We start from the raw sequence: 22,345 nt of genomic DNA on the forward strand, positions 1-22,345 counted from the left end.
AACTGCAGATTTTCATCGTCATTTCTCTGCTGTTGACCCTACGCTTTTTTTATCATGATTTTTGAGTTCCTGGAGTTCCAATTAGCCAGGAAACGGTCATACAAATCAATTCGGAGACCAAAAATATTTGACTCCAAAAATCGCAAAAAAAGCAAGGCTAACCCCTTTGGATTTTTGGCGAAAATTTCGACGACTTTGAAAAGTGCTGCAATTGATTCTTTAGGGCACTACTTCGACGTAATTTTTTGAGAGAAATCGATTGAGCGTAGTCCCAATACGCTGCGAGCAACGGATCAAAAGTTACATCCAAAAAACTGCAGATTTTCATCGTCATTTCTCTGCTGTTGGTCCTACGCTTTTTTCATCGTGTTTTTTGAGTTTCTGGAGTTCCAATTAGCCAAGAAACGGTCATACAAATCAATTCGGAGACCAAAAATATTTGACTCCAAAAATCGCAAAAAAAGCAAGGCTAACCCCTTTGGATTTTTGGCGAAAATTTCGACGACTTTGAAAAGTGCTGCAATTGATTCTTTAGGGCACTACTCCGACGTAATTTTTAGAGAGAAATCGATTGAGCGTAGTCCCAATACGCTGCGAGCAACGGATCAAAAGTTACAGCCAAAAAACTGCAGATTTTCATCGTCATTTCTCTGCTGTTGGTCCTACGCTTTTTTCATCGTGATTTACGAGTTCCTGGAGTTCCAATTAGCCAAGAAACGGTCATACAAATCAATTCGGAGACCAAAAATTTTTGACTCTAAAAATCGCAAAAAAAGCAAGGCTAACCCCTTTGGATTTTTGGCGAAAATTTCGACGACTTTGAAAAGTGCCGCAATTAATTCTTTAGGGTACTACTCCGACGTAATTTTTTGAGAGAAATCGATTGAGCGTAGTCCCAATACGCTGCGAGCAACGGATCAAAAGTTACAGCCAAAAAACTGCAGATTTTCATCGTCATTTCTCTGCTGTTGACCCTACGCTTTTTTTATCATGATTTTTGAGTTCCTGGAGTTCCAATTAGCCAGGAAACGGTCATACAAATTAATTCGGAGACCAAAAATATTTGACTCCAAAAATCGCAAAAAAAGCAAGGCTAACCCCTTTGGATTTTTGGCGAAAATTTCGACGACTTTGAAAAGTGCTGCAATTGATTCTTTAGGGCACTACTCCGACGTAATTTTTAGAGAGAAATCGATTGAGCGTAGTCCCAATACGCTGCGAGCAACGGATCAAAAGTTACAGCCAAAAAACTGCAGATTTTCATCGTCATTTCTCTGGTGTTGGTCCTACGCTTTTTTCATCGTGTTTTTTGAGTTCCTGGAGTTCCAATTAGCCAAGAAACGGTCATACAAATCAATTCGGAGACCAAAAATTTTTGACTCCAAAAATCGCAGAAAAAGCAAGGCTAACCCCTTTGGATTTTTGGCGAAAATTTCGACGACTTTGAAAAGTGCTGCAATTAATTCTTTAGGGTACTACTCCGACGTACTTTTTCGAGAGAAATCGATTGAGCGTAGTCCCAATACGCTGCGAGCAACGGATCAAAAGTTACAGCCAAAAAACTGCAGATTTTCATCGTCATTTCTCTGGTGTTGGTCCTACGCTTTTTTCATCGTGTTTTTTGAGTTCTTGGAGTTCCAATTAGCCAAGAAACGGTCATACAAATCAATTCGGAGACCAAAAATTTTTGACTCCAAAAATCGCAAAAAAAGCAAGGCTAACCCCTTTGGATTTTTGGCGAAAATTTCGATGACTTTGAAAAGTGCTGCAATTAATTCTTTAGGGTACTACTCCGACGTACTTTTCTGAGAGAAATCGATTGAGCGTAGTCCCAATACGCTGCGAGCAACGGATCAAAAGTTACAGCCAAAAAACTGCAGATTTTCATCGTCATTTCTCTGCTGTTGACCCTACGCTTTTTTCATCGTGTTTTTTGAGTTCCTGGAGTTCCAATTAGCCAAGAAACGGTCATACAAATCAATTCGGAGACCAAAAATTTTTGACTCCAAAAATCGCAAAAAAAGCAAGGCTAACCCCTTTGGATTTTTGGCGAAAATTTCGACGACTTTGAAAAGTGCTGCAATTGATTCTTTAGGGCACTACTCCGACGTATTTTTTTGAGAGAAATCGATTGAGCGCCGTCCCAATACGCTGCGAGCAACGGATCAAAAGTTACAGCCAAAAAACTGCAGATTTTCATCGTCATTTCTCTGCTGTTGGTCCTACGCTTTTTTCATCGTGTTTTTTGAGTTCCTGGAGTTCCAATTAGCCAAGAAACGGTCATACAAATCAATTCGGAGACCAAAAATTTTTGACTCCAAAAATCGCAAAAAAAGCAAGGCTAACCCCTTTGGATTTTTGGCGAAAATTTCGACGACTTTGAAAAGTGCTGCAATTGATTCTTCAGGGCACTACTCCGACGTAATTTTTAGAGAGATATCGATTGAGCGTAGTCCCAATACGCTGCGAGCAACGGATCAAAAGTTACAGCCAAAAAACTGCAGATTTTCATCGTCATTTCTCTGCTGTTGGTCCTACGCTTTTTTCATCGTGTTTATTGAGTTCCTGGAGTTCCAATTAGCCAAGAAACGGTCATACAAATCAATTCGGAGACCAAAATCTTTTGACTCCAAAAATCGCAAAAAAAGCAAGGCTAACCCCTTTGGATTTTTGGCGAAAATTTCGACGACTTTGAAAAGTGCTGCAATTAATTCTTTAGGGTACTACTCCGACGTAATTTTTTGAGAGAAATCGATTGAGCGTAGTCCCAATACGCTGCGAGCAACGGATTAAAAGTTACAGCCAAAAAACTGCAGATTTTCATCGTCATTTCTCTGCTGTTGACCCTACGCTTTTTTTATCATGATTTTTGAGTTCCTGGAGTTCCAATTAGCCAGGAAACGGTCATACAAATCAATTCGGAGACCAAAAATATTTGACTCCAAAAATCGCAAAAAAAGCAAGGCTAACCCCTTTGGATTTTTGGCGAAAATTCCGACGACTTTGAAAAGTGCTGCAATTGATTCTTTAGGGCACTACTTCGACGTAATTTTTTGAGAGAAATCGATTGAGCGTAGTCCCAATACGCTGCGAGCAACGAATCAATAGTTACAGCCAAAAAAGTGCAGATTTTCATCGTCATTTCTCTGCTGTTGGTCCTACGCTTTTTTCATCGTGTTTTTTGAGTTCCTGGAGTTCCAATTAGCCAAGAAACGGTCATACAAATCAATTCGGAGACCAAAAATATCTGACTCCAAAAATCGCAAAAAAAGCAAGGCTAACCCCTTTGGATTTTTGGCGAAAATTTCGACGACTTCGAAAAGTGCTGCAAATAATTCTTTAGGGCACTACTCCGACGTAATTTTTAGAGAGAAATCGATTGAGCGTAGTCCCAATACGCTGCGAGCAACGGATCAAAAGTTACAGCCGACACACGGAAGAGTCGTTTCTACAGTTCCGACGCTGCTGGTCCTTTCCCTGTCATTTCTCTGCTCTTGGTCGATCGCATTTTTCGAAGTGTTCTTTGAGTTTCCGGTGGTCCAATTAGTTCCGAAAGGTTTCCATCAATTATTCTGAGACGGAAGATTTTTCGGTAAAAAAAAACGACATGATAACCCCTCCGGATATTTGGTGAAAATCACGGCGACTCCGAAAAGTGCCGCAATCAAATTTTCAGGGCAGTTTTTCGACGTAATTCAACTTGAGAAACCGATTGAACGCAGTCCTAGGGCGCCGCGAACGACGCATCAAAATCACAGCCAAACAACGAAAGATCCGTATTTGCATTTTCAATGCTGTTGGCCTTTTCTCTGTCATCACTTTGCCGTCGGTTCTACGCTGTTTTTGAAGTGTTTCCTGAGCACCTGGGGGTCCAGTTATCACAGCAAAGCTTGTAAAAATCGATTTTGAGACCAAATAACCAGCCAAGACAAACCAGTCATCGTCCTGCTGCTGAAACTCTTAACTTCATATTCTGTTCAGCAGGCTAGCGATCGGTAATTACGTGTGATATCGTAATTGCTTCAGCACGATCCGCAGATTCATGCATATGTCTTCTTTTCGATTTGAGAGGGAAGTCAACGATATGCCATGGCACGAAATGAGATTCAGAATTATGTCGCAACCCAAATTTACATTTTATATTTCACCATGTTACTAACATAAATGATGGCGCGGCAAGGTGTCGAATAATTTACTTTTTATTTTCTTGGTAAATGAATATACAAAGTTTACATTCAGTTGTATGGTATATGATGCTTTGATGAATACATACATGTATAAATATATATACACATACATATATTCATATATGCATGTACATGTATTGATACGTTACGGCGATAATAATATGTGTCATTCCTGTACCGCCTTAGATCTGCGTTACAGTTAATGTTGGTTGTCCCGTGAAGAATAAAATCATCTTCGTAATCGTGGACATCGATTATCTTGACTATGTATAGTCTATAATTATGCAGAGTGCCTAGTCGCCTGTGTAAGATAAAACAAGTGATGTGACATTGCTCAAAATCTATCAATTAAACCTGGAATCTAGCTTCATATAAAGTATCATATGTATATGTAAGGTAGAATATAACATGCACCAATCAAGAGCAATTCATTTCAGAATGGAAATGAAATATTGTCCTCACATATAGTTATCCTTTACAGAAGATGATATATTTGTTGAATAAATACCAAGGCTATTCTAATCAGTCTTTATACAATATTCGTACACTCATTTTTCGCTTATCATTCATATTTACAACAATATGGCATATATAATATCATATATAGGTATTAACCAATATAACATTCTTCAGTAAGTATTATTCAGAACAACGGTCGTCAAATAAGAGACGAAATCAAGCAACTACGTATCGGTTCTATCTAGAACTATTGTTTTTATCACGTGGCAAAATCGCAACACGCTATAATTATTTGCATTTGTAGTAAAAAAAATTTCCTTTAGTTTAAATTTTAAACTTGAACTGAAACGCCAATTAATAAGCCAGTGTCGGAACTTTCGTATTCATTAAAGATCAAATATTGTAAATCAAAGTGATACAAAATGCAAAAAATTCAACACGACTGAAAACAAAGCTGTATGATGTGATTATAGAGATGCAAAAAGTCATAAGTCTGAACAAATTTTGGGCGCATCTCCGAATGTCAGTAGTACCAGGTGAACAGCTCTATATAACCATGTTGCTGATAGTTAACAACACTTGACATTATGAACTATAATGACAAAAAAATATAGAGGACTTGAAACTTAATTTCCACTCTCGTATTGATTAAGATGAATACAACTTTTCGTTTAACACCGTTTCTTCAGCTTTTTTCGTCTGTCCATATATTTTGAATACTTATTGTATAAGTTTATCTGAGGAAAAAGTAATTAGTCGGTGTGAAGACCAGTTGAAATATTCATTAATTTATTGCCATGTTTTGTTTTCAGTAGCACACTTTGTGACGGTGTGACTCTGTCAAGAGCGATTCGGAATGCAAAATTGCCTGATGATGGCTGGTCAAGCCGGGACCAACACGTTGCAATAAATAAATGAATTTGAATATGTCAATTGACCTCCACACAGACAATCCACTTCTTTCTATCTACACATTGTTGGTCAGGAAATTTTTCCTCTGCTCGAACTTTTGTAATACGTTGAATTGAGCATCTTGCAGGTATGGCGTCATGTTATTAAATAGATTTGATAATAATAACCGAGGGATTGATTGGTGATAATGATGCATGTGGACGCGAATGATTTTTAATGAAGATAATTATTATATACCACTTTTCGTATAACTTTCGATAATATATTAATCGCAATTGGCTTGCTGACAAAACCGTAGACATTTTACTTTTAATTTTACACTCTTTATGACACGAATGTTTGAATGTCCAATTCCTTGACGATGAGATCATATTACAAGGGGATTGCAGCATCTTTTAATTAATATTATGTATTTTATAATAGTGAGTATTGGTGCGTGTCTGTTTTTCTCCTTTTCTCACGGTGCGTGTTCAGCTAATTCCAGCAGTATTCCTAAATCAACGCGATATTTGGTCGACGACAAGGATGCTAATTGTGTAGAATCGTAAGAAAATATATTTATCAGAGAGCTCGCATATTATCCGATCACTCGGAAATTGTTTACGATCACGTGCATTTCGTCTACATGATAAAGGTATTATAGTGTAACTATGTACTTGAATGTTGGTAAAAATTATCAAATCACGCACAACCAACTGTTTATAAATTATGTAATTTGATGTTAGAATACCAATAAAAATTTCGCAAAAAGTGAAAATAAACTACTATATCCATAACGTTCTATCTTTTTTATTCCCTCGTCGCTCGCTCCAATATTTGGCAATTATTTTGGCTCCTCTGCATTGGTAAGCCTGAATCCAAGTCACGATTTCGCCCGACAAGGGAATTTCTACAGCATGATTCATTTCATTTTCTTTTATGGTACGGAAATGTATTATCTCATATGGTCCTCGCATTGTGTAGTACGATATGTCAGCGTAATTATTTACGTATCATACATTTTAGTCTAGAATTTATTTAATCCGTTCAAGTAATTAGCGTCTTATTGTTTTCCGGTATACATCTTGTGTCACCAGTTCAATTAATTTTACTACATATACATATGTTTATGTGCTTTTTTTATCGAATCATTATTTCGTTTATATCAGAAATACTCGGTTGTGTTTATGTTACAATACGTATGCGCAGTAGGGTTGCGGGTCGCAAGTCATTATCTCCCCTGCATTTTATAATTTGGTACTTGTGAACGGAAAACCCGCAATTACTATATTCCTATTATTAATTTTTACCGAGTAACTAAAATTTTTCATGAAATAGAAAAAAAGTTCGAATTTCTTATGCAGGACAGTGTCGTTTCACGATTAGTGTCAATACCAAGTAGCAAAATAGAGAATTTCATTTTGTTTTTGGTTCTAGGACTGTCAATCTCCAAGAATTTTCGCAACTCGATACGATCTGAAGATCAAAAATGCAGGAGTGAAAAATTGCACTAGCGTTGTTTTGTTTTAATGCCACCCTAATGTGTATGTTGCACCATTGCATACGCATACAGTTTGTGTTCAATACTTGAAATTCAGTTTAAACATAATTGAACACAATATGAAATCATGTTTCACGGCGCAGTATCTGATTCGATGCTTTTGATGACTAATGGTGATGTTTCTCTATTATTTTTGCTTTTAAATAATTATTTTTATCAATTTCGTATTTACTTATTTGTGTAACCTACAACACCATTTCGTACGTAATTGTTACTATATTATATTACTGTAAACATTGTTCTTATTATCATTATCATAATTATAATAATCATTAATCATATTGATAGTATTATTGTTAATATTATTATGTCATTACTGATAATGTTATTGTTAATATTATAGTTATTATCATCATTATTATTATTATTACTAATAATATAATTCTGTCACGCATACTAATGTACGTATGATTCCGTATAACACATCAAAAAGTGTGCAGCGGGCAGACATTACCTGTGATTTTTATATCACTGTTTGTGAATCTGATATCGTATTATGGTATATTGATATTACCGATTGATAAGCACGATTTGACCAAAACATTTACGACACATCTGTGCGTCTTCTTCATAATTGTAACGTAGAACTTGCAAATACAAAAAGACAAGGATTAAAATCCATCAGAGAATACAGGAAATAAACATTAACAGGTCATCCTCTGACTGATGAAACTTCCGAAAATCATCATCAACGTCATAGGTATCTGTGTTATAGATTCCCATGGGTTATCACGCATGACGATCAATGCGAAAAAAAATAAAGATCACCGGAAAAATAGAGAAATAAAAAAGTTGAGAAATGTTTGTTGCTGGCATAAATTAGGATAATAAAGTACTTACTTAATACAGTGATTGGAACTTCATATTCACTCCGTTATATATATTTTAAAAATAATGATACGTTCATAATCAATTCCGATGTGAATGGGCTAGGATGATTGCTTTTGAAGCATCGTGAATGCGACGAAAGAAGATATTTGTGAGTTGATCGATTGAGCTAAACAAAAATGATGATGATATAAGGTAATCACGATGGATGAATAAAGTCATTTTTCTACTATAGCAATGTACACACGTCTTTAACAAAATTTACATTTGCATATTTTAATAGAAAAAGATAATCATACGATTAATAATATAATTTTTATAAAATTCAATATTTAAAAAAACTAACGTTACTCGTTTTATACAATAAGCTTGTACAAATGTTATTATAATATAGCATTACGATTATCATTTAATTATCCACCATCACTAACGGAATATTTGCGGCTGCCTTCCTCTTCTTTGTTGCTTCATCTTATTTTTTGTTTTATACTTAATCGCCTTTTACGCAATGACATAACAAGGACAAGGTAATCTTAATAATATTCAGTGAGTTCACAATGCACGGAAAACTTAACACCATAAGTGTATATTTATGGCGCGAGACGTGAACAATGGGAGTATTGAAATTGAAAATGTCAGTGGAAAGAATTCGTGTTTGCTAAATTTGAGACATCAACGTTTCGTTGTTACCCCTTCAGTAATCCCCCCAAGAATGAATTCATCTAGAAATTTATAATGCTCTGACAATTATCTTATTGTCGCAATAATTTTTTCAATTACATTTTTACGACTATGCCGGTAATTAGCGCTTCAACACATGGAATGACAAAAACTTATGGCCACATAAATTTGTTTAGCTACAAATTCGCTGTTGAGTAGTTCTCTCCAACAGGAATCATCACTCGTTTATAGACTTCTTTGCGAGAGGTCATTTTAACAGTGATAAAAGATTCGGTAAGCAATCAATCAACGCCGTGTTCAATTTTTCTCACAATTAATAGATACCACGACTGATGTATCTATATTAATTGGATCTTGGATTGCCTAGGCTTATTGTTGGAATGGAAATCGCATGAAACAGTGTTAAAGGCAGCCATTAAATTAGCCCAATATGTATATTTGTTTGCATATAAAAACGAGAATTTATATTTATATAATGTATATTATATGTATATGTATATATGATTTTGTGTTCCTAGAACGGCGTTTAATTTTTGTTGATGACCGAGGTTTACCCTCCATCGAATCAGTACATAACTAGTGGTTAATATATGAAATCTTTGAAACATAAACGTTTCGACAACAGATAAGTAAGATCTGTACTTCGACAAAGTTTTCACAAACGTTTATTTTCGTGATTCATCATCATCAACCGCATGCCACGTTATACGCATACTGCAAATTTCCATCCAACAGTTTGAGAAACGGTGAAAAATAGTGTTTGAGATCCAATGTCCTATAGAAGAATTAATTATTTGTTAACACTTGGACACTCTTCAGTGTAGCAGTAACTATTTGAACCTATATTTCTTTCCTCTTTTCGCACGCAGCCTAATGCGGTAGGCAAGTATCTGAGTCCCCGCTGCTGGCCATCGAGAAGTTTGCAGAATCACGATCGCTCTGTCTAATCTGTGCAGGTGCCGAAAGCTTGCCGATCTGCGGCTGAGGGAAGGTGTGATGGCCTCCCGGCAGTGCCCAGGGTTGGGAGTGCACCTGGACCGGTGGAAACCTCTTGACGAAGGGGTTCGGCCCCCCGTGAAAGAGCCTGACGCCATTGTGATGGGAGGGCAGGGTGGTGTGAGCGGGGATGGCCGAGTGCGCCGGAAGTGTCGTGTGCCGAGGCACCGAGCCGCAACTTCCGACCGACGCCATATTGTTGTTGTTATTGTTGCTGCTGCTGCCACTGTTGTTGTTGTTGGTCCCGGCGAGGTTGTGGGAGGCGTGGGGCAGCGGCATCGTCGAACAATGAGGGTAGCTCACGACGGGTTGGGTCGGATAGTGGGGGAGGGTGGCCGACGAGGCCTGCATGGAGCGGAGGTCGCTGTTCTCGGTGAAGGAGGTCATCCGCATATTCGTCGACCTGCCGAACGGCTCTTCGTTGGGGTTCAGGGGCTCGCTCAGCTTCGGCCTGGACAGTTTCCGCCGTATCACGACCGTCGCCTCGTTCGGATTCTCCAAGATCACGGCCGGACATCCGGCCACCACCATTTCGCTGCCGTTTATCAACGGCGTGTGGTTCACGTATTGAGGCGAAAACGACTGGCTCGTACCCGGCCGCGAATTCGGCGGTGAAAACGCCGTCTTCACCGTTGGGGGTTGCACACCCCGCTGCAGGGAGCAGCTGCGCCATTGAGGCTCCTCTCTTGGCTCACCCGTCAAGTCGTCGACGCTCGTTGCTCGCCGTTGCGAGCTCGTCTGGCTTCCGTTGCTCGCGTTACTCGCGTTGCTCGCGTTGCTCGCGTTGCTCGCGTTCGAGTGGACGCCGCTCGACGTCTCGCTCTGGCTGCTCGTGTTGCTGTGGACCGTCGCACCGTCCAGCGGTGGTGAGTTTGAAAAATCTGATCTTGGGGTCAACTCCTCGTGGGGCATCCCGGAGTCTGCCCGACGGAGACATCTCGGAGTTTGGCCACCGTTCATCTACAACAAATAATGTGGAATAGAGTCGCATTCGCAGTTTGCATTGGACAGTGATGAGTCGCTAACCACTTCCAGAAATTTATTCATTTTTTTATCAGGGTTAAAGAAATTTGCCAATTTCGCTAATGTTTTTCACCTCTTACAAAAGTTTTAGGGGGAAATTTTTCTCAGACTTCACGGAATTCCGAGGATTCTGTGTCCTGATTTCATTGTGCATGTTATTATTCAAGCTTGACAGATTTTTCAGAACTTTCATTGAGATTTCAGTGAGTTTTTAATATATAGGATTCAAAGCAGGTTTTTCTTCCAAGAAAATAACTTATGGATTTTGCGGATTCGCCAATTTAATTTTAAGTAATGGAATGAAATTTTTTAGTGGGTACAACAGTGGTACAACGATACCGAAAACAGCCCCTGCTGCTTTGTAAATTTCAAGAGTGGTTAACCTCACCGATATTGTCCATTTTTGAAAATCACTAAACCTACGTACGGATCTCAGAGCAAGGTGTCATGCTTGGTCAGCAAAGATTTGAAAATTCTGCAGATGCAAGTTTTTCGATTATATACCAACGAGGTATCTTCACGAGTCATCTCGCTCCGTTCAACGAAACGTTGCAGGATTGTAGAACGAGAGAAAACATTCGACATTTGATTTCGTATGTTTGTGAAATCCCATCATGAGAGGGTGAAATCAAACCGTGGATATATCACATTTTTTTGTCTTCATCTGTTATGTGCGATCAAGTGCCTGTCATACAGAGATATTTTAACGTGCCAAATTGGTACTAAGAGTTTGTGAGCTTTCTATATCGAATCTGACTAAAAATTGTTTTGAAATTTTTATTTCTATTTCAGAATCAACATCCCCAAAACTCACAGATCACTTTGTCACGTCAAAATATCTCCAAGCGATTTTCGTTTCGGCACGTGTGAGATTGAATAAGAAAAAAATGTGATATTATCAAAAGTTGATTTCACTCTTCCAGAATAAGATTCCACAGCATAAAAAATGCGTTTCATACATTTTCACCCACTCTAGAGTCCTGCAGAGTTTTGTTAAAATCGCAGGGGGACACCTCGCTAGGCTGACGATTCACTCAGTAAAAAGTTATTCCGAAGGTCTTACAAGTTCAATATCATCAGTCAGGCATCAAATGTTAGAGAATTGTTAATGCATACATAATTTTCTCAACCGTTTTGATAACTAACCGTTAGTACAAGTGGGTTAGTACCTGCGGGTTACTGTTCAATGGCGCAGTGACGACCTCCGATGGAGGTGGTATGTTAGTGGAATTCGGCGATGAAGGCTGCAAAGGAATTGGAAGCGGCGGTGGGTCAGGAAGAGGTTCAGGAGTCAAGAGGGGTGATGGATCTCCTTCCGAGGGCTGCAGGTCGCGGTTACCGCTCGCATAATATGTCACATGATCGTCGTTCACGCACTCCAGCAGCTGTTACGAAATTCATGCGGTGTTAGTGCAAATTCAACCAAGTTATTGTCTTTGAGTCAGTTAGGTATGACGAGGTCAATAGTGGCTAACGCATTACTTTCAAATGAGGTCAATAAAATCATTGCATACATTTCCTTCACCCTACTGTTAAGTAATACTTGTTCAACAATTTTTTAAGGGCATCTAATTCGATATAACCTCGGTTTGTAAGATATTGAAGGTGGAATGGCTATTCCCTAGTTCTAACTTCCCGCTATGCGAGATCAACGATAATTCATACCTGAGTTTATTCTACAATGTAGTTTTATCTACGTACACACTAATGACTCACGTTTATCATAAGCCTTCTCTGTCAAAGCAGTCGCTTAGCAATTTGACTGTCGATACTTCAAAGTGCTGTTTTCTCAATTTTTGTGATGATAATAGTGTAAGAGATGATCGCATACAATTTTTTGCCAAGTTTTGTATAATCATCCGTTTTCTGATAAGCCATTTGTACTCATACTTGGACGGTGCCAATAAAAACCACGGGCTCACTTTATGAGGCAATATGTCTGTAATATGAAGACTACTTGTCGTAGATTGAAGTGGTATGTGAACAAATTTCTTCAAATATTGGATGAGATGGCCACTCCTATGGCCAGAAAAGTAAAATAAGAGTCTACTCAAGTATGCTATTTCCTATTTTGATAAGACGCCAAGAAACTTATGCAGAGTTGTTAAATATTATGTACCAGCACATGAGGAGTGAGAAAAATTAGCACCTAGGTAGTAGCTCTAACAATCAACTTGCTTTTTGGACAGAGAATGCTTACACCAACTAATTTTCTTGTTACTATATTTTCATTACGATTACCATTGAGAGTTACGGAAGTCTATCACCAGACTTTTCTGTTCTGAATAGATTTTTCATGCAAAAATTTCGAATAAAATACCATCACTATTCTATAGTTACATCATCGCCTAGAACACCAATTATCCAGTTATATTATATGTATATACTTTTAACATAAATATGTGCTATAGCAATGAATTAGCGCACGCATTACTATTTCTTCCACGGTTAGATTAGCGTTAATTTTTTTTTCTCTAGTACACATACAGAGCGAATATGATCTTTTTACATCGACTCTTACATCCACCATTCTAGGCGCATTGCTCCAGCTATGAGGTAACAGCCATCTTCCCCACTGTTGAAGTGAACATTTCAAAAATAAAATAATGAGAGGTGATGGAGTATTATTCATCATTACTGTATATATACAGGTGAGAAAATTTTCTTACCTTGTTCTCTTCGGAGTTGGAATCGTCCGCTGGATCGTGAGCAGACATCAGTGGGAGTTCGCGTAGCGTAGCGTAGTCCCCGTCATCATCCGGTCCACCGTCACCGACACCTCGTCTGGTTTTTCCCTTATTACTGAACACGACAAAAGCTTGATTAGTAACCATCGTTGCAAGCAATTAGAAATTTGTAGAATGTAAAAAGCATGTCAATTTTTATGAACATCTTTCAGAAATTTAAATAATTCTCCTATTTACTCTTTGAATTCATTCTGGATTTCATTTATTGCTGTTCTTTTAAAGCCAGACAGTCGATGGTATCGACGTTAACAAATGTATAGAAAACAAAAAATTAAAAATTGTGCAGTAAATATGAGTATATGCAGAGTATGAGGGATTAGAGTCGATGCGCAGCAGCGTTATTTGAATGTTGCGGATTAGATTGAGAGATTATGCGGCGCCGTGATGTTGGATAATTATTTGACAGTATGTGGTTAGTTGAATTGGGAAGTGATTCAGCAAGTGAGTGAGATGATGGTGATGGTGATAGGATCGAAGCTGGGGAGATAAAACGTACATGTGTGGCAGTTAGTAGACGTGGTTAAATGAATACGTTATGTATTTTTTACAGACAAACGAGTACAGAAATACAATACATTCCGTATGAATGGTGGTGTCTATAAACAGTGCTACTCAATGTGAATACAGTGCTCAATTCAATATAACATTAATCGTCTACAGACTTAATTTGAAACGGCCAGCCGAAAGTGTTGGAAAACCTTACGGTGAATTATTCTATGTGCATACCCAGGTGAAAATTTCACCATGTAACTGGGTTATAGAAAATGATCGATGAAAGAATTTTGTCTGACATTTTAAGGTGGTTCTTTACTGAAATCAATTCTCGAAAAAAAATTTTGTCACTGAATATTATGAAAGTTGAAGCAACCATATCCATGGGTGAAAAATTCAACGACGAAAGAAAAATAACTTGGAAAATAAAATTTTTAACATGATCTTACGTCAAACTCATTTTTCAAGCGCTTTGATTGAATATATCTTATACAAATAAACATTTCGGATTCCTCCTAATAACGAGTTGAATATATTAAACCACATGTAATGATTCTGAATAATTAAAAAAATCGTTACATTCCGACAGGTGTTTTGATAATAACCTGGACTAATTTTTTGGAAAGATGGTTAATGGTTGATATTCGAGAACCCTAAGGTTATATGCCATGTATTGATGAAGTATGAATAAATTTCATAATTTATGGATGATGATAAAGGATGAATGAAAATAAAGGAATTTTTTCAAAATAAACTGAAGAATACTTAAATTTAAACTACAAACGAAAAAATTCAGAACGAAACTTGATGTTTTTTTTTAGAAGTGCGCTAATTGTGGATTCCGAGAAAGTGGATGAAATTTTTTTACAAAAGCTTGTACATTTTTCACCATTATCCGAAAAAATGTTGCCGATATTCAGGTAAAGAAACATTTTCACCAGAGTATGCTTCGCTGGGCGAAAAGACTATAAACGTCTCATAAATAATGATTAAAAACTTTTAAATAATTTAATTGGGTTTCAAATTGTTCGATTACTTTGCAGTTGATCTAAGAATCTTACTGAAACATCTAATTATTCCACTGATATTAACAAATCAGGTGAGTCTAGGTACTCAACTTAAGTTATAAAACGACGTGAGATCGCATGTCACTAATAGTACAGTACATAATAAGTAATATGTCTATAAAGACTAACTGTAAAGTAATAATGGTATACACAAATCATTTACAAAAAAATCAACTACCATAATATGTACATAAAATAATGTCTGGATATCAACAAATCAATCTTAACGATATTTTTTTAATTGCTATGAAAGTTAACCTCGTCGCTGACGAAAGTACAACACTGGAAGAGAACCAGCTGTACTTGGCCATTTTGAACAAGTTAGGTAGAAAATTTGGAAACCTAACCTATTCTTGCTACCGAAATTATATTCTAATACGCATGTATCGACGGTTCGAGCACCTCACAGTTGGTAAAAACTTACATTTTAAATTATCAACATTTCATGATGATTGAAATTAGTCAAAAAGCATGAAATGCTTAAGTTACGCAATAGTAATTGATAAGCATGGCTGGTGCCATATTGGGTAAATGGCAAGCGTATGATTTTACGGTTTCTACAGCATAGCATAAAATAATTTTAATTCTTCTCTCTTGACTTCTTGCAAACTTAACTGTTTGTTCATTTTGACGTACCAATGAAAACAAACCAATAATTTTCTTTTTACTCAAATGACGAGAAGTAGAAACACAATAAAAAAACATACCACCTTATTTTCGAGCTTTGTAATAATGTACAATGTCAAGCCAAATGATAAAACTTGCTGATCATAAAACGTGGCGAGCAAAACGTTACGGAACAAGAATAAAATATGAACATTTGAAGCAGTGAAAGATTAGTTGAACACAAAGAATTAGATAAAATAAACGATTATTATAAAAAAAATGTCAACAGCCAAGACAGACGCACAAACAAACAAACGGACAAACAGACAGACACAAAGACACCAAGAGGGAGGAGGAGGGTAGTTACCGCGCGCCGGACGTACTGGGCAGGTCGTTGAAGGTGACTTTTGGCTTCAACTTTTTGTTCAGCCACCCCTTATCCCCGATCTGAGCACCTGAGTCTGCATCGGTTGGGGTTTGGGCTGGAGACGGCCGAAGCTTTGGTCTCAACCAGTATATCTGCTCGTCACCGTCAGCGTTTGACTCGCCGTCGACGGAGCCAGAGTTACCTCCTAAATAAAAGGAGAAAAGGTTATGATAAACGAACGTGAGAAAAATGCAGAAGAATGTTCATCGATCATCTAGTCCTCTCTAACAGAACAGAGCCAATCACCTTGGGCGCGTGCCTTGCGCTCCATCGCAGCCTTCTGAATGACACTCATGATCGCCTTCTTCGGCGAAGTGTCGGCGATGGTGTAAGTTCTCCCGTTACCGACGACCAAAAGAGGTGCGTTCGTTCCCTCCTCTTCGTCCCTGGCAGAGAGGAGGTCGACGTCTGTGACGAGTTTAACGGAGCGTGCAGATCGAACCGTGGCCCTGCCAATGGTTACTCTGAGTTTGAAAACCCACTTTTGTTTTATTGTGAGGAATACCCAGAGGACCAGCCATAGGAATAGGTGGAGCACAGTGCCTGCGATGCAGGCAAGTACCGCGCCATCGAGACTTCCGCGATAGACTACTGTGTAGTCGTACAATAGGGGTGCACTGCAAATAGCTATCGCCAGGAAGACGCAGAGCGCTACACAGTGCGTGAAATAGCCCCATCCGTTACCGCTGCGACCCTCCTTCAGTAGTATTACACGGCGTTCACGTTCCTGGTTTAAAAACGCTGTAAACCTGAAACAAAGAAAATCGGAATTTGAACACATTTTTCCAAGTCAACTGAAATGAAATTTTTTTTATCAATTTTGGGCTCGGTGAATCACTGACCTGCCGTGAGCATAGAGGTACATCACCATGCTGGAACAGAGTACGAGGAGGGACGACAGCGCGAAGAGAGCCAAGGTCACGTGAGGGTTCAGCAGGAAGTAGGAATCTCCGAGAAACGTTGAAATCGTGCTCGTCGGCAGGATGGTGCGATGCCCCAGCATCGGCAGTACCTTCAAAGCCCCCATGACCTGCACCTATGAACCAGGAAAACCGCGTCGCGTCTTGAATTACTCGAAGTGTTGCGTGTTACTTATTAAATTTATACACTGACAATTGACAGGTAAATGGTTCTCTAACAGGTTAAGCGATCACGTCTATGTGGCGTGAAAATGAATGGGTAGTTTCACTTATCGGTAATTTACCTTGTAAAGCACCGACATTCCCGCGTAGGCCAGCAAACTCTGGGCAGAGTTGGCGAGCAGCTGAAGGCTGAATATCATTCCAAGAGCCTTGTTGCAAGACCAAAAGACGGCGGGATATCTGACAGAATACACTGCGAGAGCCATCGCGTAGTTTAAGTACTCTAATGTGATCGGACCGTGGGATTCATCTGAAATTTGATCAATTCATGCTTGATGAACTAGCTGTAACATTGATGGAGTAGTAGTAACATTACATCATCACACAGCCCATTTTATTTAGTCGAAGTGTAGCCGAGTGATAGGTCGTAAACACTTATGCCCATTCTGTAGAAAAAAACTCCAGGCAAGACGAAAGAATTTTGACATTTTTGTTTCAACGCATCGTGAATATTTTTGGAAATTTGAAAAATAATTTTATAACGATTGTATGTACACTAACCAGAATTGAATTCGAGATTCACGTTTTCCAAATGGTCCAGATCAGAAAGACTGTTCATAGTCAATGTCAGACTTTCCGCAGTCATGTTACCCTTGGTTGGTTTCGTGGGTTTGGTGGTAGCTGCTTTGGCGGTGACCTTCTGCTTCGTTTTCAGTTTGGCATTGCCGTTTTTCATCGCGGGTTTCACGGTGGTTCGCTTTGGAGGAATGCTTGGCTTCGTTGTTAATTTTGTCACGAGTGTTGGAGCCGTGGTCACCGTTGTTTGATTGGTGGTCCTTGCCGTCGTTGGTTGATTGTGAGTGCCGATTGTGGTTGAAGTGATCGAGCTGGTCGTAGCGATACTCGTCGACGTTGAGTAGTTGAAGTACGACGCGGTGGTTTTATTCAATACAAGTGAAAAGTCGTTAGATTCGGTAAACGTGCGACGAACGTCGAGCAGATTTATGGTAGAGCCCTTTTCGGAATTAGTGACGACGGCTTCATCGGTGTTCGGTATCTCCGTTGTCGCGGCGACGATGCTCTCCTTTTCCTCGTTGAGGAACGTTGACGTCACGTACGGCTGGGGAGTTATGAAGCCCGAAAGTGTGCTCAGGTTGCCGGGAGGATTCATGAAGCTCAGGACCACCCGTCGGTCTTCGTGAACCACTACCCAGTCCAGATCAGTGCGCCAAATGGCTTCTGTGAAAAGAGAAATGAGGAACGCTGGTTTAGGTACGCCGTCTATATCGACCGAGTCTGAAAGCGATGGGAAATTTACGGAAAAAAAAATCTCGAGCCTAATGAGAACACGCGAAAACATCAAAGCTTCGCACTCCTCTGTGTATAATGTATATTCAAATTAATTACGCCTATCGATCTCTTTGATACGGAAGTTTGAATATGTTCAAACGCCCGATATTCCTGCCAGCAATTCAATGGAAATTAAAAAAGATGTTTTGGTGGTGAATTACATGAAGCATGAAGAGGCGGGGGATTGAGGGCGGAAGGACCTGGGGCTGTTACATGCCGTAAAAAGAAAAGACGAACAACGTGAAACAATACGTTTCAAGTCTGTTTGTAGGGTAGATAAATAAGATCTCTGTTCAACCCTTGGACAGCGTCCAAAAGGACCACTCGAGAGGTTGAGAAAAATCCTTCAGAGCAGTTGTTCGTGACATTGACGTCTCTCTTTTTCCCCTTCTTGCCGTCAAGACCTTCGTTCAACTGTACAATTGTACGAATACATACCACAATACATGTTGTCACGGATGGCGAAAGTTCCCACGTTAGACAACAGGAAATATATATTATGGGTACAACATTGGGATAACTAATGAAGATAATCACAAAGATAAAAAGTGGGAGCAAATTCTTTTTCAGAAACGAGAGAAGTAGGACTGCTTCGATTTAAACATTGTGCGGAAGATTCTGTCTTATTACAGTCATTCAATGCCGGTCAATAATAAAGGAACAGAGTCCGAAGCTGTAATTTCCTGCGTCCATGTCGTAAAATAGTGTCCCTCCCTTATTGTCCCCTGGGGGTTGCTGGGTTGAAGGTTTCTTTTATATACTGGAAACTCGGTCGAGAGTTCTCTATCTCGAACAAAACGTTTGATTTTTTTCTTCCTCTTGAGTGGATATATGTGCCTATACGATTGGACAGTTCGTGTATTAGTGTTTACGGTGAACATTAGATGGAACGTAGAATGTTTTTTTGACCGTTGTGCGTTTTGCGAACATTGTCATGTGAGCTTCGCGAGAAAGAAATTATTTGGTTGCTTAACTACGGACCCATGTGGATATCTTAATGCGCTCGATGCACATGATGCGAAAAAAATTTCCTCGATTTCTTTAGTTTCGATCGCAAAGTTATGGTTGCTTTGGTGCAAGTTACGTCGGTAACACTTAACCAGGAAGTTGCACGATCGAGCCAAGTGCAACAACCCTTGGGCGAACGTTGGTGTGAAATGTTTTTATACCCCACTGGTGGTTAATTTGTACAAAATTTAATTTTTCGTGTCACGCTCGGCGGTCGTCGGTGGGAAGTTTGGTTGTCCAAACGATGGCAGAGGTACAAGAGAGTTAAAATGATTTACAGGATAGTCGTGAGGTCGTCTCGCATTATACACGCGAAGGGTGAAAAAGTTTCCGCGGCACGGAAACGGGGAGAAAAAAATGGGCCGGAAGGCGAGTCAGAGACACCGGTTAATTAGCCAAGCTGGCTGATGCTACGGCCTGAGCAACCTTCGGATGGGGGTCGTTTAACTCTTCCCCTTCGGCGCTTTAGCCGGCAATGGCGGAGAAAAAAAGGGGTGGAAAAAAGAACAATAGAAAACGCCCTGAATTACCTTGGGCAAGGATTAGCTTGGCATTGAAAGCGTTAAAACTGCCACGAAACTTGGTACCGTAACCGTTTTAATTCCTGCCTCGTACGGTCGACGCTGTCGCGGTAAAAGAAGTTCGGAATCCGATCCGGATCATATATATTGCAGAAATCTTTAGCGTGTGCAGAGCAATGGGAAGACTGGCAACTTTCCGCTCTTCTCTGCCAAGTGCATTTTCTAAAGTTTCTTGGGAAATGCAAGGAGGATACTTTAGAGATGGGGGAATAAAGAGAACACGGGGAAATGATAAAAGGAGGATATACTGCATCAGACTCAAGACTTTAAACCACGATAAGCGAAGTCTGGCATTAAACGAAAAATCCCCAGGTGCTCGTCGAGTGAAGTTTCAGGAGAGGAAATTATACGAAAAACATTAACCCCATGATTTATCTTTGTTGTTTGTTTTCAAATCACATAGAAATCAGAAAAAGTGCTGACGTTTAAAAAATTTTTCACATATATTTTTCTACCGGAACACAGTAGCATGGCGACATGTCGACCATCTGCAGTTGCAACTATACTCAAAGCTCATATCAAGTTGACAGCAACAGAGAAATTTACTCAGACTTATCCAAAAGTTGGCAAAATCGTGATTTTTTTTTATCTAAGCCTGGCAATGACAATAATTAATTAAGCATAAGTCTGTCGCTATATTCTCGAAAACGTCCAGATCAAGATAGTAGAAATGAAAAATAAATAACATATCACTTTCGCCATAGTTGTTTAAATTTGTCGTTTTTTATGCAACTTACAATCGAATTAGTCGAGTTCATCTTCTATTGGCAGATGATTTGAGCCATTCATCCATTTGGGTCATTCTGATATATTGACCAGAAACTTTTGAACTATTATACAAAACAGTTCAACATTTGATATTATTACAAGATCATAAATTGTACACATGTCTTCACCTGATCTCTGGAATAAACATAGCTGCTCAAAAAGTATATCAAATAGGAAATACACTGTGCCATTTTGCATTTCATATATATGGTTAAAATAAATCTATCCCCAAACACTATCTAGCTTTAGCGCTATAACAAACGAACTGTTACAATCTTTGGTTTTTGGTTTCTGCGTATGCGCAGAAGTAACGAAATGGACATGAGGTGCAAGTGCAGAATATAAGCATCGTGCTATTCGCTCGCCTCTCGGTCCAACTGTCTATTTATCTAGTCTGCTCCATACGCATATAACTTACGCCCGGTTATGACCACAGCCGACTTGATCCAGTGCTGTGCAAACAGTGCAACGAGCACGAAAATGTATGTGAACGTGAACACAATTAAGGTGAAACTTCATTTCACGTATCTTTATCCGTGCGCCGCTATTTATCAAGCCAGCATCGTTCGTAGAAACGTAGAAAAGAGGAGCAGCTTACTTCAAACGGAAATGAGTTTCTAGGCAGAGTATTTTTAATTTTTTGAACAATTTATTCGACTGTGAAGTCCTGAAAAACGGACAAGACCAATCAGCCTTCGTTTTCTGCAGTGAACATTCGGACTTCAGAAAGGAGAAGTCAAAGCGGTGGTTGATGGAAAGAATGGTATTGAAAATATTATATGGAAATGCTCTTGTTTTTTCAGTGTTCCAACTGACACCGTACCAGATAAATTTATAAATTACCAGTTCTGTTTTGATATTTGCAATTAGTTATACATATATATACTTGCCATGCTGAGATAACAAAAGGTTAAATTATAAAGGATTAAAAAAAAAGAGATAATTTACACTCAAAATTAATGTGATACAACCTTTTTCGTATTGTAAATGAAATACCTTTTAGCATGCATATGGATCACAGTGACTTCTCTTGCACTTCTAAATATGTGTGAAGAATTATGATGAAATATGAATTTATAAAGTATATTGTCAGTTTTACATTTTGGAGAAGATTTACGTTCTAAGGCACAATAGCATAGCCCTAGAATTCTTTTCTAGCACTCACAAGTGATGACCCTTCGACTTTAATTATATTATTAAGGTTAAATTCTACGGCTAAGAAACAATATCGGTAATATGCTTATGTAAAAAGTCCTTATACTACGTTCCAAGAACAGTGAATTGAATTAAAGAAAAAAGAAATTGATTTTGAAAAACCAAAAATGGCGTCAATTAATCGTTCGATTCAATAATCATACGCGTGATTGTTACACGGGTACTTGATATTGTGGTCAACGCCAAGTTCAATACCAACATTCACACGATAGCATGGAATCACCCTCCAGACTGAGTACGAATATATCCGTTGAAGCCGATACGATCGATGCATCCCTGAACTTGAGGAAGAAAGAGAACTGGCGGAGAGAGAGAGAGAGAGAGAGAGAGAGAGATGGAACGCTACAACTGTTGCACACCGGATGGCCGTGGCCGT

General features: G+C 38.9%; 1 protein-coding gene across 2 annotated transcripts in view; it reads right to left on the reverse strand.

The window, feature by feature from the left end:
* Positions 1-9,067: 9,067 nt before the first annotated feature.
* The window catches only part of LOC124407237 (protein tincar), a 113,228-nt gene continuing 99,950 nt past the window's right edge, over positions 9,068-22,345 (reverse strand). Inside the window, exons 7-15 of one of the 2 annotated variants that reach the window (XM_046883193.1) lie at positions 17,609-18,286; positions 17,170-17,357; positions 16,808-17,001; positions 16,212-16,714; positions 15,906-16,110; positions 13,296-13,428; positions 13,148-13,201; positions 11,796-12,011; positions 9,068-10,563 (exon numbers count right to left, since the gene is read on the reverse strand). In XM_046883193.1, coding sequence (XP_046739149.1) covers positions 9,478-10,563; positions 11,796-12,011; positions 13,148-13,201; positions 13,296-13,428; positions 15,906-16,110; positions 16,212-16,714; positions 16,808-17,001; positions 17,170-17,357; positions 17,609-18,286 — 3,257 coding nt within the window. In that variant the 3' untranslated portion in view covers positions 9,068-9,477. The remainder of the gene's footprint in view (positions 10,564-11,795; positions 12,012-13,147; positions 13,202-13,295; positions 13,429-15,905; positions 16,111-16,211; positions 16,715-16,807; positions 17,002-17,169; positions 17,358-17,608; positions 18,287-22,345) is intronic. The other variant, XM_046883194.1, reaches the window with a different exon arrangement.

Source organism: Diprion similis, chromosome 6 (genome assembly GCF_021155765.1).
Source record: "Diprion similis isolate iyDipSimi1 chromosome 6, iyDipSimi1.1, whole genome shotgun sequence".
NCBI classification, from domain to species: domain Eukaryota; kingdom Metazoa; phylum Arthropoda; class Insecta; order Hymenoptera; family Diprionidae; genus Diprion; species Diprion similis.